This window comes from Giraffa tippelskirchi, chromosome 1 (assembly GCF_054371585.1).
Source record: "Giraffa tippelskirchi isolate mGirTip1 chromosome 1, T2T-mGirTip1v1.2.pri, whole genome shotgun sequence".
NCBI classification, from domain to species: Eukaryota; Metazoa; Chordata; class Mammalia; order Artiodactyla; family Giraffidae; genus Giraffa; species Giraffa tippelskirchi.
Genome location: NC_137275.1, coordinates 190708787 through 190730102, shown reverse-complemented (window position 1 = coordinate 190730102; position 21316 = coordinate 190708787). Strand labels below are relative to the sequence as shown.

Below are 21316 nucleotides of genomic sequence, written 5' to 3'. Positions count from 1 at the left end.
TACTTTTCACACACAAAAAAATACATAAAAACAAAAAATAAAGAGAACATTTTTAATCATACAGTACAGTTCCTTGAAAAGTACGGTAGTCCAGAACAACAGCTGGCATAAAGGGGCTGGCATGGAGTGAACAGGCAAGAAGAGTTACTGACTGCAGGAGGGAGAGGAGGTGGGAGATGGTAGAGCTGAAGGGTCATCAGCAATAGGAAACAGAGGGCAAGTTGCGAGCCTGATGTTGATGGAACACACGTTTGCATCTTTGAAAGTCAGCAACATGAAGGTTCATGTGTAGGGGTTTACTGTAACCCTTTATGAACATTACAGCTGTCTAGATACCCATACAATTTGGTTAAATGTACACGTAAAACCTGCACCATTGTTTGTCTCTATTCCGCCATCAAGAAAAGTTAAAACTAAGAAAAATGGATGCAAGAAAACAGTTATCTAGGAGAGTAAAAATGGTAGCTGAGATACAAGCAAAGGAGCCGAAAAGGGGATCAGGTTTTCTTTTAAGGCAAAGATGTAGGGGACAATGTTTAGTGAAGATGGGAGTTTATGGAATCATGTAAGTTTGTTGATCATGAAGCATATATATAGACAGAGAGTTTGGGAGTGGGAGGCTTGGTCAATTATAGAAGTTCAGAAGGACAACGTGTAAGAAGATGAGGGGCAGTGAACTAGCTTTCCATAGTCCTGTGAAAAATTAACAGAAACCTCAATTATATACAGTTGGGCCACCAGAAGGGGGAGCTCTCATGCCCTGAGATAATCACAGAGCCAACAGGAAGAAGAAAGACTTCTTTCCTGGCAAAGGCTCAGCCAATGAAAGCCATGGACTCTGTTTACTAGAGCCTCCCAGTTTCCTTTTCCTCGGAAAAAAAAAAAAAAAAAGAATTGTTCTCCTGCCTCGCCCTGCTGGAACTTGTACATGGCTTGCCCTGGTTGCAGACCCTGTGATGACCTAGAGGGCTGAGATGGGCAGGCGAAAGGTGAAGAGAGGCTCAAGAGGGAGGGGATATATGTATACACATGGCTGATTCACTTTGTTGTACGGCAGAAACTAACACAACATTGTAAAGCAACTATACTCCCACCAGGGAAGTCCATACTCCAATAAGAGTATTGCTAATGTTTGACCTGCCTGCAATGCAGGAGACCTGAGTTCCATCCCTCAGTCAAGAAGATCCCCTGGAGAGGAAATGGCAACCCTCTCCAGCATTCTTGCCTAGAGAATCCCATGGACAGAGGAGCCTGGTGAGCTACAGTTAATGGGGTCACAAAGAGTCGGACACTCAGGTCATTAGGAAGTTATAACCCTCTGGCCTCTGACACCTTCGATGATACCAGACGAGCATAATTAACATTGTGCTGGGACAGTGGATTTCCACCAAAAAAAGAATGAAGTTAGTTGCAAACCCTGAATTGGCAATTCTCAGTTGATTCCGAATAAATTTATGTTTGCTAGAGAAATATTGGGCAGTCTGTTTCAGGTCAACAGCCCTGTGTTGCACAGTAGCACATAGATTTCCCAGAACTCAAGCCAGGAGGGAGGCCAAGCAGTTAGGAATGGGTCATTAATTTGCATTTCTCTTGATCTATCACATGGTGTGGATTGCCAGGGAAGAACTAAGCAATAGGCAGGAAGTCCTTCATCTTGATGGGGTTGTGTCTGTTCTTTGGAGTTGTTGCTCTGGATCAAGATAGTAGTACAGGGGGCTGCTGGCAGGCAAGGCTGCTGTAGCTGGGGATCCAGAGCTGGGATTGGTTCAACCAGAACAATTGGAGGACATGCACTCAAGGATGTCGAGGGAGGGACTTCCCTGGTGGTCCAGTGGCTAAGACTCTGCGATCCCAATGCAGGGAGCTGGGGTTCGATCCCTGGTCAGGGAAGTAGATCCCACAGGCTGCAACTAAGACACAAGTAAATAAATATTTTTTTTAATAAAACATTGAGGGAACTAGTGGGAGAGTTAAAACAACCACCATGGAGCATGAGTAGGGTGCTAGAGGGAGGCTAACAGCTGAAGGACAACCAAGTCACGAGGCTGAAGGTGTATGACGTCAAAAAGAGTGTGTTCAAAAAGAGAGTGGGGACGTCCTTGGTGGTTCAGTGGTTAACCATCCACCTGCCAGTGCAGGGGACATGAGTTTAGTCCCTGGTCTGGGAAGATCCCACATGCCACAGAGCAACTGAGCCCGTTTGCTGCAATAGGAGAAAGCCAGTGTGCAGCAACGGAGATTCAGCACAACCAATAAATAAATAAATAAACTTTAAAAAATGAGCATGGAATATAAAGCTAGGAGCCCATCTCCCTACATCTAAGCAGGACCGCCCCCTCCCTAGAGCATCCCAGCAGGTGGCTAGCCCATCTCCTCCCTGTTCTCTTGAGAGACAGAGTGGTCTTTGACTACACTCCATGCTTTCTCACCTCACACTTAAATGTACAGGAAAAGATGAAGGGTGTGTGTCTCCAACTGATGGAGTACTGCATCACAGTGAACTGACCTCATTTACCAGGCTTACTGGGTCCCCAGAGGCCTCCTGAATCACTGAGGGATGGAAACAGCAAACCTCTAGAGTGACAGGAACAACCATTAGACATGTAAGCTCAACCAGTCAACCCTAAAGGAAATCAATCCTGAATGTTCATTGAAAGGACTGATGCTAAAGCTGAAGCTCCAATACTTTGGCCTCCTGATGTGAAGAGCCGACTCATTGGAAAAGACGCTGATGCTGGGAAAGATTGAAGGCAAGAGAAGGAGGTGACAGAGGATGAGACGGTTGGATGGCATCACTGAATTGATGGACATGAGTCTGAGCAAACTCTGGGAGATAATGAAGGACGGGGAGGCCTGGCCTGTTGCAGTCCATGGGGCCACAAAGAGTCAGACACGATTGAGGGACTGGAAAACAATGTGAGGTCAGGATGAAGTCCACCACTCATCTGATCTCCCCTGAGGAGGGATGGACCCTAGAGACCTGTGAATAGCCAGACAGGCAATTCTCCTGTCCTGCCCCCTTCTTCCCTGGGGCATCCATGCTTGTGTACCATCCAGGGTCCCTGGTGTCCCCAGATCCTGAGATGAAGCTTAATGTCATCACTGAAGGAGGTCAGGCCATTTCCCTCCCGTTTGTTTGCTTGTTCAATACTGGATTTATAACAGTTTGGGGGATCTGCCTTTACTTACAGGACATGGGTACTACAGAAACTTATCAGACAATATAACCTTCAACACATCCCAACACAAAAATATTCCTGAAGGACATGCATTCCATGTGCTTTTTCTAGATGCTCTAACATCTGTCTTTGGATTAAATCACACCACCAGAGTTATGCACCTGGTCCCACTGTTCAGCCACGTGGCACCCATGAGACGCCCCTCTTTTGAGGACCCACTCTCTGGCCACCCCCTTTCAACTCCCTCTTCAAATGGACACAGCCTCTCCCCAGCATCTCCACGGACCTCTCCATCAGAGGGCAGACCTCACAGTGGGTGTGGACGGCCCTTGGCATGGCAGTTTGCTACAGGCTGGGTGGAACTTGGACACATGGGCAAGCAGGCCTGAGCACTTTACGTGGGGTGGAGCCAAGGTGGGGTTAGAGGGAAGATGGCCTGCGGGCCTGGGGTCTCCGTATCAGTGCTTGCTTAAGGTCTCATACATGTCAGGTAAACATTTCTGCCCTTCTCTCCAGGACCGGTTCAGTTTCCCTAGATCTTGGTGCTCTGCCATCAGCCGGCATTGATGGCAGGATGACAGCCAGCCCAGCTACGCAATACCCTGGTCCTTGGACCCAGGACTTGCCCTTGGGGCTGAGCACCAGGAATCTGTTTTCCTTTGGAAGGACTTATTTCTCTTTGGGTCACTATGTTATATGGTCTCCTGGCCATGTTTCCTTTTTTTTCCTATTTGTTGCTAGAACATTCAGCATTCCCTCTCAAATTTACAACCTCATGGTATTGTGCTGTATCCACCAAACTCAGACCTTGTCTAATTTTTCCTGCTTTTAATTTCCCTTTACTCAAACACCTTGTTTATACAAGCTTGGCAGAGTGTGAGTATTTTTGTAAATCACCTCCTATCCTGTTTGGACAGGGCTGCATAGCAGAGAAAAAGAGTTCATCAACCAAACAGTGGGCACAGGGGAGCCGCACTCACATACCCGCTTCATTCAGTGTTTTGCGAACCAATGAATCAGTAATACCGGTGCTAGTTAATAAGGTAACTGTGAGGACTAAGCATCTGGTAGGTGGGAGTGGGCATGGCTCACCATCCCTTCCAGATGTGCATTCTTGGCACCTGCCTGCCGGGGATAAAGGAACGCCTGCTTCACATCCTTGGCTTGTGGGATCTTAGTTCCCCGACCAGGGACTGAATCCAGGCCCTCCCCAGTGAGAGCACTGTGTCTTAACCACTGGACTGCCAGGAAGTCCCTCCTATGAGCTCCTTGACTGAGCTTTTGATGCAGGCCCACATATCTCAGTCTCTTATCTTCTATACCCTTCTGTGGCTTAAGGATTTTCAAGGGTGAACAAGCTCTAAGGATGCAGAGAGCCCAAGGGGTCACCACACTAGCCCATGTGGTCCCACCAATTTCCACTTCCCAACTTATGTTTGCAGCTCGATCCGAGAGGCTCCCTTGGCCTGTCTTAGGGTGGAGTCCGTGAATTTCTGAGACTCAGGGCTCTGTTCAGAATTAAACCTCAGTGGCCTGGACAAGATTACCAGAAACATGCAGTGAAATCTCCTGAATTAGCACAGTCATCAAAACAAGGCTGAAGACATCCAGAAAGTTCCTGGGAGGGAAGTTTTGAAGGAGGCCCGGGTCAAGCAGCCTGCCTCCTTGAACATCTCAACACAAGACACACCCTGAAACAACCACATTTTGCTTTATTAGGCGTTCCATGGTAATATAACACAGAGTTCTTAAGGAATAATAAACACGAGACTTGTTTTGTTGTATTTTTTTACCATAATTATTTTGCCATTGAGACAGTGGTTACAAAAAAAAAAGGTACTCTTCTGGCTACACATGTAATGAGCTTTAGCACTGAAAGTTCCTCCACTCGTGGGTCACAATCACAATTCCAAGGATTAAAAACCATCTATGATTAAATCCTACATGGTTGAGAGCATCAAGTCACTGCAGTTACTCAGTTCTGAGACACTGTCGATTTATTTTAGCATTTACACATGACATTCATTTAACAGACACACAAAGCAAGCCAACAGGAAAACATGCTTACACAGCCTGCAGAAATCTTCAGGTTTTAAGTTGTCTCAAGGAAACAATCGAAAGAACCAAGATGAGCATCATGGAAAAACAGGAAGACTCAAGTGAAGAGAAGAGAGCTGCAAGTGTTTCTTAGAATTGAAACAAAAAAAAATTTTTTTTTTTCTGACTGGTTCAATTTCCCTTGCAGTGCAGGTGAGAAAAAAATAAAAAAGCAAATATATTAACCAATGATTCTTTAAAAGTGCAATTTCCTTTTACAATAACAAATAAACAACAACACCAACAAAAAGAAATAAACCCCAACCATAACCCCAAAGGCAAAACGTGTGGAGAGACAAGTGTCATGATGGGATGAGCTATTTTTTGATGTTACGCTTTATGAAAGCAGATTTGGTTTTATAAATGCCTGCAAACGTAACATGGCTTAGGAGGACCTGTAAACACGTTTGGAAGAAGATGCAACACAGCTCAGCAAAGACAGGAACAGGCACAAGGCAGCTAGTAGAAAGGGAGTCTGAGACCAGGAGAGGGTAGGGTGTGGACACAAGGTCGCCTGTGGTCTTTAAGAGGCCACACATCAAATTTACAAGTTTTTTTTCCCCACCACAACTCTGACTCACAAAACAGATTTTTTCTCTTGCAAACTAAAATGGTCTTTTTTTTTTTTAAACTATTCCTTGAATTTGCCACAATATTGCCTCTGTTTATGTTTTGCTTCTATGGCCCGGAGGCATGTGGGATTCCAGCTCCCTGACCAGGGCTCGAACCCACACCACCCACGTTGAAAGCCAAAGTCCCAAAAACTGGACCACCAAGTAAGTTCCCTAAAATGGTCTTTAAGCCAAACTTCCCATGGACTTTCTGAGTTTAGGAGACCTCCGTATATTGCATGATGTCTTTCTAAATAACTGGACAAGAAAAAATAATTTTTTTCTCCAAAGTGAGAAGCCCAGTGTGGTCTGGTGCCCCCCAAAGATACTTAGATGGGAAACAGCAGCCCTCAGGGCCAGACTCCATCAGCTCAGCACCTCTTAGCTGGTGGCTGGCTGGAGACTGGTTGGCTCACGAGTTATGGGGGCTCAACTGACAGATCTGATTGTGTCTTTAGCCCAGGTAGCACTGCACAGGGGAAAATCTCTCAGGTCCCAGAGTCTCAGACTTCAACATCTCGGCACCGTTTGAGGTCTATTCTGGGCCCACATGTGACAGCGTAGGTAACTCGGCCCTTCCCTGCATATGGGGAGCGTCTCAAACTCAAAGGCACATCCTGGGGATGTGAGTGGGTAGCATTGGTCTTGTACAGACTAGGACAGCATCTTACAATGGTTGCGATGACAAAGCTCACATCTTTCCAGGCAGGTTCTTAGGACCACAGTACAATGGCAGACCTGGTCACTGGCAAAGATCATGGGAGGGAAAAAAAACAAAAACAGCATGTCAGAGACAAGCGCTGGAGGAAACACAAAGAAAGAGCAGACATGTGAACGTGTCCATGAATGACAAAGCGAGAGGGAGAGAGTGCGAGCAAACAAAGAGGTAAAGAGAGGAGAAGGGAATCCTCAAAAGATTTCATCTGCAGCAAAAATCTAGGCCAGAAAGAAAACCTTTCCTTTATTGACGGTTGACCCAGAAGACGATGGAATGGCGGTGTGGATGCTGTGCAGCCTCTCAGGAGGGACATGGCGAGTCAGCCCACCACCCTGAATCAGCTTGATGGTTACACAATTGCATCATTAGGATGTCCAGTTCAAACCCCTTGTAGTAATAATGAATTAGGCTTTCCAATTTTGTATTAAAAAAAAAAAAATCTCCCCCCCTCCCCTACCCACCCCACCCTAAGCCCCAGAAAGAAAACTCTGCTAAAACTTTAAAAAAAAAAAAAACGGCAGCTCTGGGCAATTCACTTTATCTTCCCCTCCCCTGATGACCAGGAAGATGATGACAAATACAACACGGGTTGGAGATGAGAAACACCCTCACTGTGATTTGCTTTGTTTCGCATGTCTGAGTGTTGGATGCGGTTCTGTGTATGGGCTTGGTGGACTCAGGGTGTGATATTCCTAGATGTGTAGGGAGGTGGGTGAGCAAAATAGGTGACTCCAGGTGAGGGACGGAGTGTGGGGGCTCGAGAGGGAGCCCCAGGAACTGGCTGCCCCACAGTAACTATCACAGGCTCCTAAAAAAAAAAAAAAAAGAAGGAAAGAAGGAAGGAAGAAAGTCTCAGAAAGTCCTCAGGTGTCCCATCCCCCGCTGACGGCAGCCCTGAGCTCTAGCCCAGGCTGGTGATGTTAGCACGGCCACCAGGGGGCGCCACGATGCGCTGGGTGGTGCGGCGGGGGATGTTGTCATCAATCTGGGCACCTGGAGAGGAGAGAGAGGGTCAGAGACAGTTACCTAAAGCCCTGCTTTAAACCAAAATAACATAGCTTTTTTCAAAAAATGAATTTTTGTTGAAATAGAGTTGATTTACAATGCTGTGTGAGTTTCAAGTGTACAGCACAGTGATTCAGTTAACATATACACATATATCCATTCTTTTTAAGATTCTTTTCCTATATAAGTCACTACAGAGTATTGAGTAGAGTTCTCCGTGCTATACAGTAGGTCCTTATTAGTTATCTAATTTATATACAGTAGTGTGTATATGTTAATCCCAATTTTCCAACTTATCCCTCCCCAGCTTTCCCCCTTGGTAACCATAAGCTTGTTTTCCACATCTGTGACTCTATTTTCTGTATGTAACGAAACAACATAGCTTTAGGAGAAAACCTGTCAGGCCCATTCATCGTCCTACTAAAACCTCACCAAAAGGATAAGCTACAAAAAAAGGATGGGCCTCAAGTGGCCTAAGAATCACAGATGGTATAAAGTCATCCTTGTAGAAGCTAGTTGGATCCATTACCTGAAAAGTAAAACTATATATAAACGAACACTACATTTCAGGCTTTTGAGTGACTCAGACTACATCCTGTCCCTATTCTCAGGTCAATTAAGTGTGGCTTTTCCAAAGGTATACTCTGTCCCCCAACACTATTCATCTTCTGTGTAATCAAAGATAGGACTCATCATACTTAATATAGAATATAGTTAATATACAGTTAACATATAGTTAATATAGCTCCCTGTGCTATACAGTAGGACCTTGTTGCTTATCCATCCTATGTGTAATACTTTGCATCTGCTAATCCCAACCTCCCAGTCCTTCCCTCCTGCTTGGCAACCACAAGTCTGTCCCCCTATGTCTATGAGTCTGTTTAAGTTTCATACATATAGCACAGGGAATATATTCAATATCCTATGATAAACCATAATGGAAAAGAATATGAAAAAGAATGTGTATATGTATAACTGAGTCATCTTACTGTATAGCAGAAATTAAACATGAAGTTGTAAATTGACTATACCTCAATATATATTTTTAGAAAGAGAGAGGAGTCATGATGGTCTTTATGTCTGGGGGGGGGGTAGTTGTTTCTGTAATAATTAAATTTGTTTATTTTCCACTGAAGGATAATTGCTCTAAAATATTGTGCTGGTTTCTGCCAAACATCAACATGAATCAGCCATAGGTATACCCATGTCCCCTTCCTCTTGAGCCTCCCTCCCACCTCCTTCCCCATCCCACCTGGTCTTTATGTTTGAATGGCCTGGTGAAAGACAGCACAGATAGTATCATGTAACATGAGTAACATGGATTATTTTATGGAAAAACTAATGCTCATTATTTTTAAATTCTTTGCAAATGGGTAATCTGTATATGGCACCTTTCTAAAACACAGTATATCTGACCAAAAAAATATGTTTCTGATTCACTGTTTCCTTAACCCATCATAGAGATCCGGGTACATATCTGTGACTGAGGGAGCTAGAAAAATAGATTTCTAATCACTGGCTAAATGAAGGATTGGAAAGAAGTTCAAGTAGGGAAGCTCTAAATCTGGACTCTTTTCCTCTCACCTTTCCTGACATCACATATTTTATCCAGACTAATAGCTAACAATTATCCAAGGACTTGATTCTAAGCATTTTATATGTATATTAAATCACCTAATCTTCACAACAACCCCAAGAGATAATTACTACCATTATACCCATTCTACACATGAGAAGACCAAAGCACAGCTTGCATCTGGGCTGCGAAGTTAAGCTGTTTAAACTCTAGACTCCACAAGCTGAACCACTCCAATTTACTGCTTTTTTGTGGGAGAGGAGAGTCCTAAAACACCACAATATCTTTTTTCACGATGGATATAATACATTGAAAAAATGTCCTCTAATATCCTGCTCAGTGGTAAAGAACCCGCCTGACAACGCAGGAGACATGGGTTTGATCCCTGGGTCAGGAAGATCCCCTGGAGAAGGAAATGACAACCCACTTCAGTATTCTTGCTTAAAAAATCCCACGGACAGAGGAGCCTGGAGGGCTACAGTCCATGGGGTCGCAAAGAGTGGGACATGACTTAGTGACAAAACAACAAAAACACTGTCCGGGATATAATGTAGCCATCAGAACATTATATGTGATATAGACTCGTGTCAAGATTCTGAAAGCCAACCCACCATCTGCTGTGAATTACATCTCTAGTGAATTATATCTTTGGGAGAATGGGTCTATCATTCATTTCCACTTCTTCTTCTTCTACAAGAGTGATGCCCACCCCACCAGCAACATGGAGCAAGGCCTTGCAGAAGCAGGCTCTGATCCAGCCAAAACCATACCGGACAAGCTGAATCCAGACTGGTGCAGGTTCCGGACAGGTGGGGCCTGCTGCTTGGCCGGAGACGTCTTAGCCGAGGAGGCCGGAGTGACCGTCTTGGGTGTCACGGACACCTCGCACACAGGTCCGTCATACAGACCGCGGGGAACCCCTCTCAGCTCCGCCAGCTGCAAAACAAAAGAAACCCTCAACTCAGGCCACATTGACAGAGGATACCTACCTGGCAACTACCTGCCGGATGGGGAAGTAACAGGTGCCAGGATGGCCCTGTGAGATTTGGGGGTGGAGAGCTCTCTATGGAGGAGTATGGCAGGGACAGATATCAGCACGCAGCCAGCACCCCAGCTCCAGTGCAAAGCTCCCTTAACATGGGTCCCATAAAAACTGATGAGGGGCTTCCCTGGTGGCTTGGTTGGTAAAGAATCTGCCTGCAATGCAGGAGACCCAGGTTCAATCTCTAGGTCGGGAAGATCCCTGGAGAAGGGAAGGGCTACCCACTCTAGTATTCTTGCCTGGACAATTCCATGTGCCCTGGCAGGCTACAGTCCATGTGGTCGCAAAGAGTCAGACACGACCGAGCAATTTAACACACACACACATAGGGAACTAGATCCCACAACTAAGACCAAATGAAGCCAAATAAATATATAAATTTTTTTAAAAAAACTGATGAACAGTTCTTCCCATTTTCTCCCAAGGCACTTGAGCCTAAACTTCGTAGGAATTCCCAAATATGTTGTGAAGAGGGTCTGGTCACATGTTCAAGATCTGGCCGCAGAGCTTCCAATCTTACTTTCCCTTTAATTCCCTGACAGTTCCACCCATTCCCTGCCTCACAGTCCTCAAGCACCAGTGCTGCAGAGTATTCACCATGTCCTAAATACACTCTACATTTTCTATGCTCATAACTTTCTCTCTACCTGATTCCCTTGTTTCCCTTCTTTGACTTGTACAACTTCTACTTAACCTTCAAGACCCAACTCAAAATGCCCTCTCCCCATGTTACTTTCTCTTATAACTGCAGCAGCAGTTCCCTCCTCTGAGCCTCATCACAGCACACGCTGCAGTCTCACATGGCTCTGGCTGGCTACAGACATGCCCGACTCCTCCACTGGCATTCTGAATTCCAGGAATAAAAAGACCATGTTTCCCTTCTCCCTAAATCTTCTGTACTCACCTCAATAGTTTGACTCAGAGTGCTCCGTGTTAATGGAATTGAACTTTATCCACGAGAGAAACCACTCCTAAGATCAGAGGTACTCACCCTGCTCCTTGCCTTGATACGCTTGTAAACAAAGTCAGGGAAGGGCTTCCGGGGGATGTAGCGCCCAGAGCCTTCGGTGACATGAAGGGTGCCATCCTCCAGGACAATCTTCCCCTGGCTGATGACCACCAATGGGGAGCCACGGCACTCCATGCCTTCGAAGATGTTGTACTCAAGAGACTAAAAGGGAGGGAACATAGTAAACTTCAGAAGTCGCCCTCTTTCCTGGCAAAATCTCATCCATCCAGCAGTACCCTCTGCCCAGCCATCATTCAGAAGAAAGAAGAGCCCAGAGATGTGGTCCCTCTCCTAACTGACCACTCACCAGAACTTCATCACTAGGTCTAAATTCTGTCTGAGTTTCAGCACACACACAAAAAACTGAGGGGTAAAAATCACGGAAGAGAAAATTTATATAGAAAAGCAGAGGGGGGTTGTAAATGCCACACGAATATAAGAAAATGATTCCTCGTATAAGCGGTGACTTTGCTCTCACTAACTCAGGCTCCAATCAGGTTAAAACCCCAAGAAGCCTTCTCTGACCAAGTTCTAAATTTAATCTTGAAATGAGCCATCCACGAGTTGGTTTTCCCACTGGTTCGCTTGGTTTTCCAATCAGTTAGCGATGTGGTTAAACTGAAGTTGCTAAATGAAAGGACTGTGGTAACTCCAGAGACACGCCGTCGATAAAATGCTTGAGGTTTAATTTCCCAACAAGGCAGCCATCCTTTTAGTTCCAAGCCTTTCATGGTGAAAGGGGGATGTGTCTGTGTGCCCTCTTGGAAAATATCTGGGGTCTCTGAGTGAGTTTGTTGCTGCGATAACAGTAAAAGCTCCACGTGTCACAGCCCCACCCACAGCCTCAGCTCACCCACTGCTCCTTCTCCAGATTCCAGACGCCTGCCTTGCTCACAGGTACAGCTGCCTGGACCTGGAGAATTAACAGGCAGCTCCATGGCAACCCACTCCAGTATTCTTGCCTGGGAAATCCCATGGACAGAGGAGCCTGGCAGGCTAAATCTGTGGGGTTGCAAAGAGTGGGACACGACTGAGCAGCTAACAACAGTTTCCATCCATAAAAAGCAGCTGGGCTTCTGAGGAGATTTGGACCAGGTTATCAGCACTGAAGAGTCAGTCTGTGAACAGAGCTGATGCACTCCCATTCAAGGCAACATCGCCTGCTTAGTGCAGGGGCTGGTGAGCATGGAGAAGCCCCAGGCTGGATCATCAGCTCACACTGGGCCCGTGGGGTTGACTGAGAACAGCAAAGAAACAGCCCTGCTCTGAGACTCAAAGGAGTAACGTGAAAGCTCCTGGAGGAATAAGAGGAAGAGGCACCTGGGGGAAGGAAGGTGACTCTGCACATGGATTCCCAGGACCACAGTGTGTGCCCCCAAGCCCTTCATCGGTTCTAAGACACTGGTCCCTGAAATGAGCCTGTATCTCACAGCACATGGAGCTGCCCAGTCAATGTCAGCCTAGGCTAAACTGAGCCCTTCCAGGGGCCTGGAGTCAGCTTTTCCCACTGGCCGGGGGGGGTTCCCAAACCTGTAAAATGTTACAGGAAAATCTTACCCTCAGGTTTTTTCTGGACCACTACTGGACACAGCTTGCATAAGCCCCAGCTTTCAGTTCAGATTCTCCAAGAAGCCAGTTTTGCCCTCTGCACCAAAAGCCAGTATCAAGAAAGGCAAGATTCTTTGCCAGCCCTTCTGTACCTGGCAGACCCAGCTCTCATGTATCCCATGCTCAGCACAAGCTGGCCCTTGGCAACAGAGAATTTAATTTTAGAGCAGTATCCTGTTAGACTCCTCCTTCTGGACATGTTTTCTTTCACAGCAGTACCTAAACAGAGTATCTTAAAATTGGTGGCACCTTAGATCTGTTTGAAATCTAGGAGTTGTATGACTCCGGGCTTTAATCTTGCCTCAGACCTTCAGTTTCTTCACCTGCCTCCTTCACAAGGCTCATGTAGAGATGACAACACAGGAAGCATCATATGGGAAAGAATTCTGTCTGCTCTGAAAGGGCCTTCAAGAGGGTTATCCTTCAAGGGCTGAATCAAGTCCCAGCTCTTTCATGTCCCTCCACAGTTAACTGTCTATACTCTGACAAGCTCCTCTCATGCCCTCTTGTAGTCACAGAGACAACCCTGGCCATGGTGCCATCAGCCCTGGGGTCCACATCCCAGGTCTGCCATTTGCCAGCTGTATGACTTTGGACAAATCCCTCACACCTCTCTGAGACTCAGCTGCCTCATCTCTAAGGGGACAGAGCCCACTTTACAGGAATGATGCTAGGATCACAAGAAATAAAAGGAACAAAAGCATCTAGCCCACTGCTCAGCATTATGTAGGCATTTAGAAAATCCCTCATTCACTGTCTGGTTCTTTATTGCACTTTCCCAACAAGACTGCAAAGACATCCTGAGATGCACATGTTGAGTTTAGTTGCCTAACAATGACTGAGCTCATGGGACTTCACTGATAGTCCAGTGGTTGGGACTTCGCCTTCCAATGCAGGGTGGGGTGCGGGTTCAATCCCTGTATTGGAAAGCTAAGATCCTATATGCCTCGTGGCCAAAAAAACAAAACATGAAACAGAAATGATATTGTAATAGTCAATAAAGACTTTAAAAATGGTCCACATCAAAAAAAAAAAAAGATGGATCTCAGCACCCAGAAGATTTATGGGTCACCCCCCTCCCATTTTTAAAAGATGTGGAAGAACAAGTCCTATGGCTCTAAGTGACTTAAAATTAACAAGTTCAATGGTCAGTCACAATTTGGGGTGTTCAGAGCCTATACTCTGTCAAGGGTTTCCCCGGTGGCTCAGGTGGTAAAACTTTGCCTGCAATGCTGAGACCCAGGTTCGATCCACGGGTCAGAAAGGTCCCCTGGAGAAGGGAATGGCTGCCCATCCAGTATTCTTGACTGGAGAACCCCATGGACAGAGGAGTCTGGTGGGCTACAGTCCATGGATTGCAAAGAGTAGGACACGACTTGAGCGACTAACACACACACATACTCTGTCAAGCAGGCAGCGAGACCTCATCACTTACCAGGTATAGAACCTTATAACTTCCACCCACACGTGCTTCCTAAAATGACTCATCTGGCTGGATGCCGGGCAAATCCAAGCAGAGGCTTAGTAGCAACAGGGCTGTCAACAAGAGTTAGCTAAATACTCCAAATTAAAGCTAATTAGCCCCGTGGTAGGAAATACTGTATTACATGGGGAAAGCCTCCTGCTAGTGTTCTCCTAGATAATTAGTGTTGCACAAACATGCTTAGTGCCGGCTCTTTCAAAGAGGTTTGGATGAGCGAGAGGCACTATTAGAAGTCATGATCTCCAGGACTGCCTGGAGGTAAAGGCAGGGCATTGCTGTTCAATGTCTGGAGGGCAGAATCTGTCTTCTTGAATCATCACTCCTCTACATCCTCTCTTCTGCCGGGTTAACAGCTGCCCATGCAGACGCTCTAGTTAGGTCATCTGCAGCTTACATGGTGAGTTCAGTCTGCTCTCTCCATTACCTCTGGGAAGGGGACTCTGTAAGGGAGAAACATTTTTCTCCCTCTGACCCTGACCAAGAGGCTGCGCACACAGTCTGGCAGGGAAAAGCCCTGGACAATTTTGGGTTCTAATTCTAGCTCCACCGCAAAATAGCTATGTAACGTTAGACTGGTCACTTAAGCTCTCTAAGCCTCCGTTTTATTTATCTTCCCGATTGAGATAATAATACCATCCCTTTATTGAGAAGGCCAAATGAAAGGGTAAACGGAGCTGTGATGCTGAAGGCATAAGAAGAGGTAGGTTCACAAGGCAGGACCCTAGGTTGTTGTTGTCGTTGTTTAGTCGCTCTGTCGTGTCCGCCTCTTTGAGACCTCATGGACTGCAGCATGCCAGGCTTTCCTGTCCTTCACTATCTCCCGGAGTTTGCTCAGACTCATGTCCAGTAAGTCAGTGATGCTATCTAACTGCCTCATCCTCTGCTGCCCCCTTCTCCTTTTGGACCCTAGGACCCCTGACGATAAAGCCAATGATGGGCCCCCGGGAGGTCGTGACCTAAGTCACCAGTAGGGGCCGCTGTCAGGCTCTGCTGTGGAGCTAAGCCAGCCAGTGGGGAAGAAGGGAAAATCCACCATTAATACTGAGAGCTGAGCAGACTTCCTTAAAGGCACCCATCCACCCAGCACCCACCGTGCCTGTACAGCCTAAGCCCCTCTGCCCACATAGGAAAGAGGATCAGGATTTAGCTAAGAGTCCAGCAGTGTCCTGGAGAAATGACAGAAGCCCACCCTGAGCTGGCACTTGGAGGAGGCGTCCATACGTGCTGGCCCAGGACACCTGGAGTGAGCAACCTAGAGTCAGATTCCTTACTGAGCCAGCTTTCAGTTTAGAAGTTTATCTCAAAAAGCCTCTTCACTCACTAAGAATTCACTGTAAGAGTCATACAGGGCAATTCCCTGGTGGTCCAGGACTCACTGCTGGTTAGGACTCACTGCTGGTTAGGACTCACTGCTGAGGATCTGGCGTTCAATCCCTGTCAGGGAATGAAGATCTTATAAGCTGCAATGCTCAGCCAAAGAAAAAGTCATAGAGGTTTCTGACATGAAAAACTCTGTCCTATACCTGTTTCTTTTCTGAAGTTCTCCCTTTTGCAGTTTCTATATTATACAGACACACACACGATTTTTTTTTTATGAAGAACCAATGGTATCTACATCTCCATCTAATGCCCGCTGACTTCACAGAATCACAGGACACTCAGGGGCCTCGTCAAAATCCCTCTTCTCAGCCAATAAGCTCAAGACGTGATGTGAAGTCACCTCCCCAGGGTCCTATTACCAAGACAGGGCACCCCCAAGCTCTGCCATCTAGACCAAGGGAAAAGAGATACCCCAAAACTTCAGATCCTAAAATCCTGATCAGAACGACTTTCAGGGTATTTCTTCTATTTCTTCCAAATCAATTCATGCTTTTAGGACATAAGAGCATCTGCCTTTTAGGCTTCTGTATGGCCACACTGACAATGAGAAAGCAGTGGCCTCAAAGAATGAAAGTGCCCAGTGGGCATCTCGGGAGTGGACATTTGAATGTTTTATTTGAATCCCTTGCACCAGGGGATGTCAGGAGAGATGATGCACCGAACTATTAAAATGGAATGCTGCCTGACTTCTAGAAGCTTCTGAGGTCCAGGCATGATGCTAGAGGCTCTGAAGGTCTAGAGACAGAGACTTTCTAGCCATAGATAGGCCACTGTACTCCAAAGTGATGATAAGATTAACAGTCATGTTGACCTCACTAAAGAGAAGGAAAGAGCTATTTTTCTCTCAGCAAATTGCAAGTTATAACATATCCTGGGGGAAAGTTTCTTCTGATCACAGCGAGTTCTTTTCATAAATCCTGGTGACTGTCCCTGCCTCTGTCCTTCTCTGAGACTGTTACTGGTCTGGATGGGGTCCACGCCGTGAACAGGGCTTACGCTGTTGTGGGTCTTGGCAGAGATGGTCTTCACGCTGTCAGGGTCCCAGATGACCAAGTCAGCATCGGATCCCACAGCAATGCGGCCCTTCCGGGGGTACAGGTTGAAGACTTTGGCAGCATTGGTGCTGGTCACAGCCACAAACTGGTTCTCGTCCATCTTCCCAGTGACCTGAGGAGGACAATACACACACATGTGTAAGAAAAGCAAGTTAAAAAGTTGAAGGGTGGAAGAAGGCTACTTAGCAATAAAAAGAGACGCTTTGGATACACATAACTAAGATATTAAGGGCATTATGCTGAGTGGAAAAAAAATAATCTCCAGGGCCTTCCATGGTCGTCTAGTGGTTGGAACTTTGCACTTCCACTGCAGAGGGCATGGGTCTGATCCCTGGTCAGAGAACTAAGATCCCACATCCCCTGACAGGGCCAAAAAAAACGGTCTCCAAAGGTCACATACTGTATGACTTCATTTATAGAACATTCTCAAAATAACCAAGCTATAGAGATGGACACACCAGGGGTGAGATGGAGATCCCTCCGCAGGTTAGGGGTGGGTGCAACTATAAAGGGGCAGTAGCATGGGGGTCTTTGTGATGATGGAGGACACCTCTGTCTTGATGGCAGTGAGGGGTACATGAATCTACACACGACAAAATGACACAGAACTAGACACGTGCACCACACCACTGTCCTTCTCCAGGTCTGGAAACCACACTCCAAATATACATGAGACGTAACTGTTAGCAGGTGAAGGGGACACAGGACCTTTCTGTCCATCCTGTCTTTGCAAAATCCTCTGAAAGTATACTTATTTCAAAGTAAAAAGTATTTTTAAAAAATAAAGCTGAAGGGGCCTCAATGCCTCTCTAGGAAACATGATTTGCTGTGAATGGTTGTTCTTTCCAAAGATACAGGCACAGACCTCAGCTCCTAGTCCAGCCAACCTAGAAGTCTCAGTGCCCCATCCTTGCGGCAAACTCTGGATGTCAATCACACTCCCTACACGTCCTTCCCCCAACTTTCTCATTTCTACCATGTGTACTTCGTGTCCCTTTAAATGTGGGATTTGAAGAGATGATTTCTCTGTTAGAAAACCCACTCTAAATCCAATAGAAAAATGGGCAAAGGAAATGAGTGGGTTTTAAGGGAGAAAAAAATAAAAATGTCTGAAAGCATATGAAAGTAATATACATTTTAATCAGTAACTGAAGAGATTCAATGTAAAACAATGAGACGAAATTCACAATAAAATTGGTGATGCTTTGGGTTTTTTGACGATAACCCTGATCTGGACCTGGTAGGAGGAACTAGGGAATGCCATCTACCGCTGGCAGCACACAATTTTGGTGTGATCTTTCTGGAAGGAACTCTGACAAGAGATATCAACAGCCTTAAAAATATGCATACCCTTTGACCCAAAAATACCACTTATAAAAGCTTCTCCTATAAGCATCACTAAAGATGTGTCCAAGGATGTATCTACGAGGGTGTTCATCCCAGAAGTAAAATCAGAAATAACCTAAATGGTCAACCAAAGAATTACAAATGAATTATAGTTCAGCATCAAGAAGGAAGAGTTAGCTATTGAAAACCAAGTTTTTCAAGTATGTTGAAAGGTGTTCAGAATTTTTATACTACATTAATTGTAAAAGATAGGCTACAAAATAGTTTATATGATGCCTGTGTTACACATTCACTCATACACACATCATTTACGCACATGCGCGCTCTCTCACTAGCAAAAAATGAAAGACATTCACCAAAATGTTCAGTGTAGTTGGATTTGAAACATGATGTCATGAGTGAGTTTTACTTACTTCTTTATTCTTTTCGGAATAAGGATATATATAGTTTACATAACTGAAAAAATTCCATAAGAAACAGAAAACCTAAAGTTGTTACATTTTAAGACATTAAAAATAAAAAGCCCCAAAGATTCCTCAAAGGTCAAGGTATGTTCAAAGCAGGCCTGTCAAAAGCCTATAGTGAGGATAAATGTTAAACCCAGAGAGTCCAAAAGACCATTTTAAGGAAACTGAGTCTATTTCCAAGAGCAGGAGATTAAGTCACCAGGGTGTGAAGGAAGCTTTCCCTTGATTGATCACAAGAGTCATATTTTAAAGACCGTCATGTTTTTTTTCCCAGTCTCTCCTGGTCCACAGATAATAATAGTGACAAATACATATGGGTATTTAAAAAGAAATAACCTATGAGGAGTGCTCTTAGTCTTCCAAACCTAATATTATCACACAAATACTGGTTTCTAGAATTTTCTCAACTGTCATTTCAAGGCTCGCATGAGACCCAGGGCCCTCGGATGGGGAGGCAGAAGAAAGCTGAGCTCTGCTCACTGCTCAGAGACCACCGCGGTGAGACCACCACTCCTTATCACAGCCTTATCCTACCACTCAGAGACCACCACCATGAGACCACCACCCCTTACCACAGCCTTATCCCAGATGACAGACATCCGCTCTTCCGTGCCATTGGTGCCCTCAGGGATCAGGGTGAAGTTGTCCTTTCCAACGGCCTTCTGGGCTGTGTTGAAGGTACAGTGAGCACTGCCGGTCACCTGGAGATCTCCACTACAAGGAACACACAGCACCGGCTTTTTACTCATCTTTACCTCAGATCACCCTTGAATACATTTTTTTCATGTGTCTGGCCACTGAAGGTTTTTAAAACAGTCATCCTCCCCCCAGGAGACAGGAAATTCAGAAAGGTATGGCCTGACACTAAAGCTTCATTAAATGCTGTGTCTCTAAGTCTCTTTCACGAGGTGTCTTATGAATGACACGACACACAGTGAAACCCTTTCACTACCTCATTCATCCCCTTTGGTTGACTTTCAAAATGGCCCTGGTTTTAACCCAGACCCCCCCTAAAAGTATCAAGATGCTAACCCCCTGCTCCCATCCAGCAATCCGAGTTTGGAGGACAAGGTTTCTGTTGGCAAGCTGGCTTTTGCCAGCCATATTGGAACCCACTGGGTCAGCCTGGTCCGAGGAAAGACCAAGAACAGGAGATGGGAACAAGTCGCTGACACTCACCATGACAGCAAGGAGTTCAGAAAGTCTGGAGTGGTCGGGTCGGGGCTCAGGGGTGGGGAGGTGACAAAAGCAGCAGCCTTGGCCCAGTTCTTGCTCCAGTAGTGAGAGCCATCGGTCCCCAAGCTGGCAGTGATGGGCTCGCCGTACACCACGGTTCCTGACAAAGAGAAGGCAGAGCTGAGCCCGACACAGAGAGGGAGGGAGGGAGCCACCACTGCCGGGAGTCACTGCATCCCCAGCAGCACGCCACAGGTTCAGCACCCCTGCAAAGGAGGAGCCAGCCTGTCTCAGAGCTGAGGAAACTGGTGTCTGGGGAAGTCAAATACCCCAGCCATGCAGTCACCAATACAATAAGTGCTCCTTAAGATTTCACCTTTGGCCCCTGCTCTTCTTTACTTTTTTTAATTTTTATTTTATATTGGAATATAATTGATTTACTGTGTTGTGTTAGTTTCAGGTGTACAGCAAAGTGATTCAGTTATACATATACATGTATCTATTCTTTTGATGGCGCTAGCGGCAAAAAACCCGCCTGCCAATGAAGGAGACATAAGAGACACAGGTTCGATCCCTGGGTCAGGAAGATCCCCTGGAGGAGGAAATGGCAACCCACTCCAGTATCTGCCTGGAGAATCCCATGGACAGAAGAGCCTGGTGGGCTACAGTCCAAGGGGTCACAAAACATCAGACACGACTGAAGCGATTTAGCATGCAGCATGCACCCTCCAATAGAACCTCCCAGTCAGAGTTCAGATTGATTTCTGCTTTCCCCTGCCTCCGCATCCGTTCTCCATGGCACTTCCAAAGTGATCTTCCTAAAACATAATCTTCATGGGCCATTCTCTTACATAAAGACCTCTGAAGGGATCCTTCTGCCTTCAAGGATAGAAGTGAACTTCTCACTGAAGCATCTCATTGCCTTCCTTACCTGGCCTTACAACAAAGCTGGTCTCTCTTTTAACACTGTCCAAAAAATCAATCCCATCCTCCACTCCAATAATCCAATAAGCACTCAGTTTTAAATTTTTCGATTTTTCACACAAATATCATATGATATCACTCATATCTAATGTTTTAAAATCTAATCTTTTAGATTTTAAAACATTAGAATCTAATGTTTTAAAAATGACACAAATGAAGCTATTTACAAAACAGACTCACAGATCTCAAAAACAAGCCTATGGTTACCAAAGGGGAAACATGTAGGGGGGAGAGGGATAAATTGAGAGATTGGGACTAACATGTACACTCTACTACATATAAAAATAGATAACCAACAAGGATCTACTGTGTATCATAGTGAACTCTACTCAATATTCTATAATAACCTATATGGGAAAAGAATCTGAAAATGAATGAATGTATATGTTTAACTGAATCACTTTGCTGAACACCTGAAACTAACACAACACAGTAAATCAACTGTACACCAATTCATTTTTTTAAATAAGATTTTTTTTACTTTTCTACTTGATGGAGACACCCTGAGGAAAATGACTCTGCACTCAATAACTGTGTGTTGAACTGACTGAAGGGTGTGATATTTTATTAAGTCAAGGG

At 45.5% G+C, this 21316-nt stretch overlaps 1 protein-coding gene across 3 annotated transcripts in view; it reads right to left on the bottom strand.

The window, feature by feature from the left end:
• Positions 1–4871: 4871 nt before the first annotated feature.
• Positions 4872–21316, bottom strand: part of DPYSL2 (dihydropyrimidinase like 2) — a 117384-nt gene continuing 100939 nt past the window's right edge. For all 3 annotated transcript variants that reach the window (XM_081516792.1, XM_081516801.1, XM_081516809.1), the window contains exons 9-14: positions 19757–19913; positions 19150–19291; positions 16705–16875; positions 11220–11399; positions 9957–10122; positions 4872–7598 (exon numbers count right to left, since the gene is read on the bottom strand). In XM_081516792.1, coding sequence (XP_081372918.1) covers positions 7507–7598; positions 9957–10122; positions 11220–11399; positions 16705–16875; positions 19150–19291; positions 19757–19913 — 908 coding nt within the window. In that variant the 3' untranslated portion in view covers positions 4872–7506. The remainder of the gene's footprint in view (positions 7599–9956; positions 10123–11219; positions 11400–16704; positions 16876–19149; positions 19292–19756; positions 19914–21316) is intronic.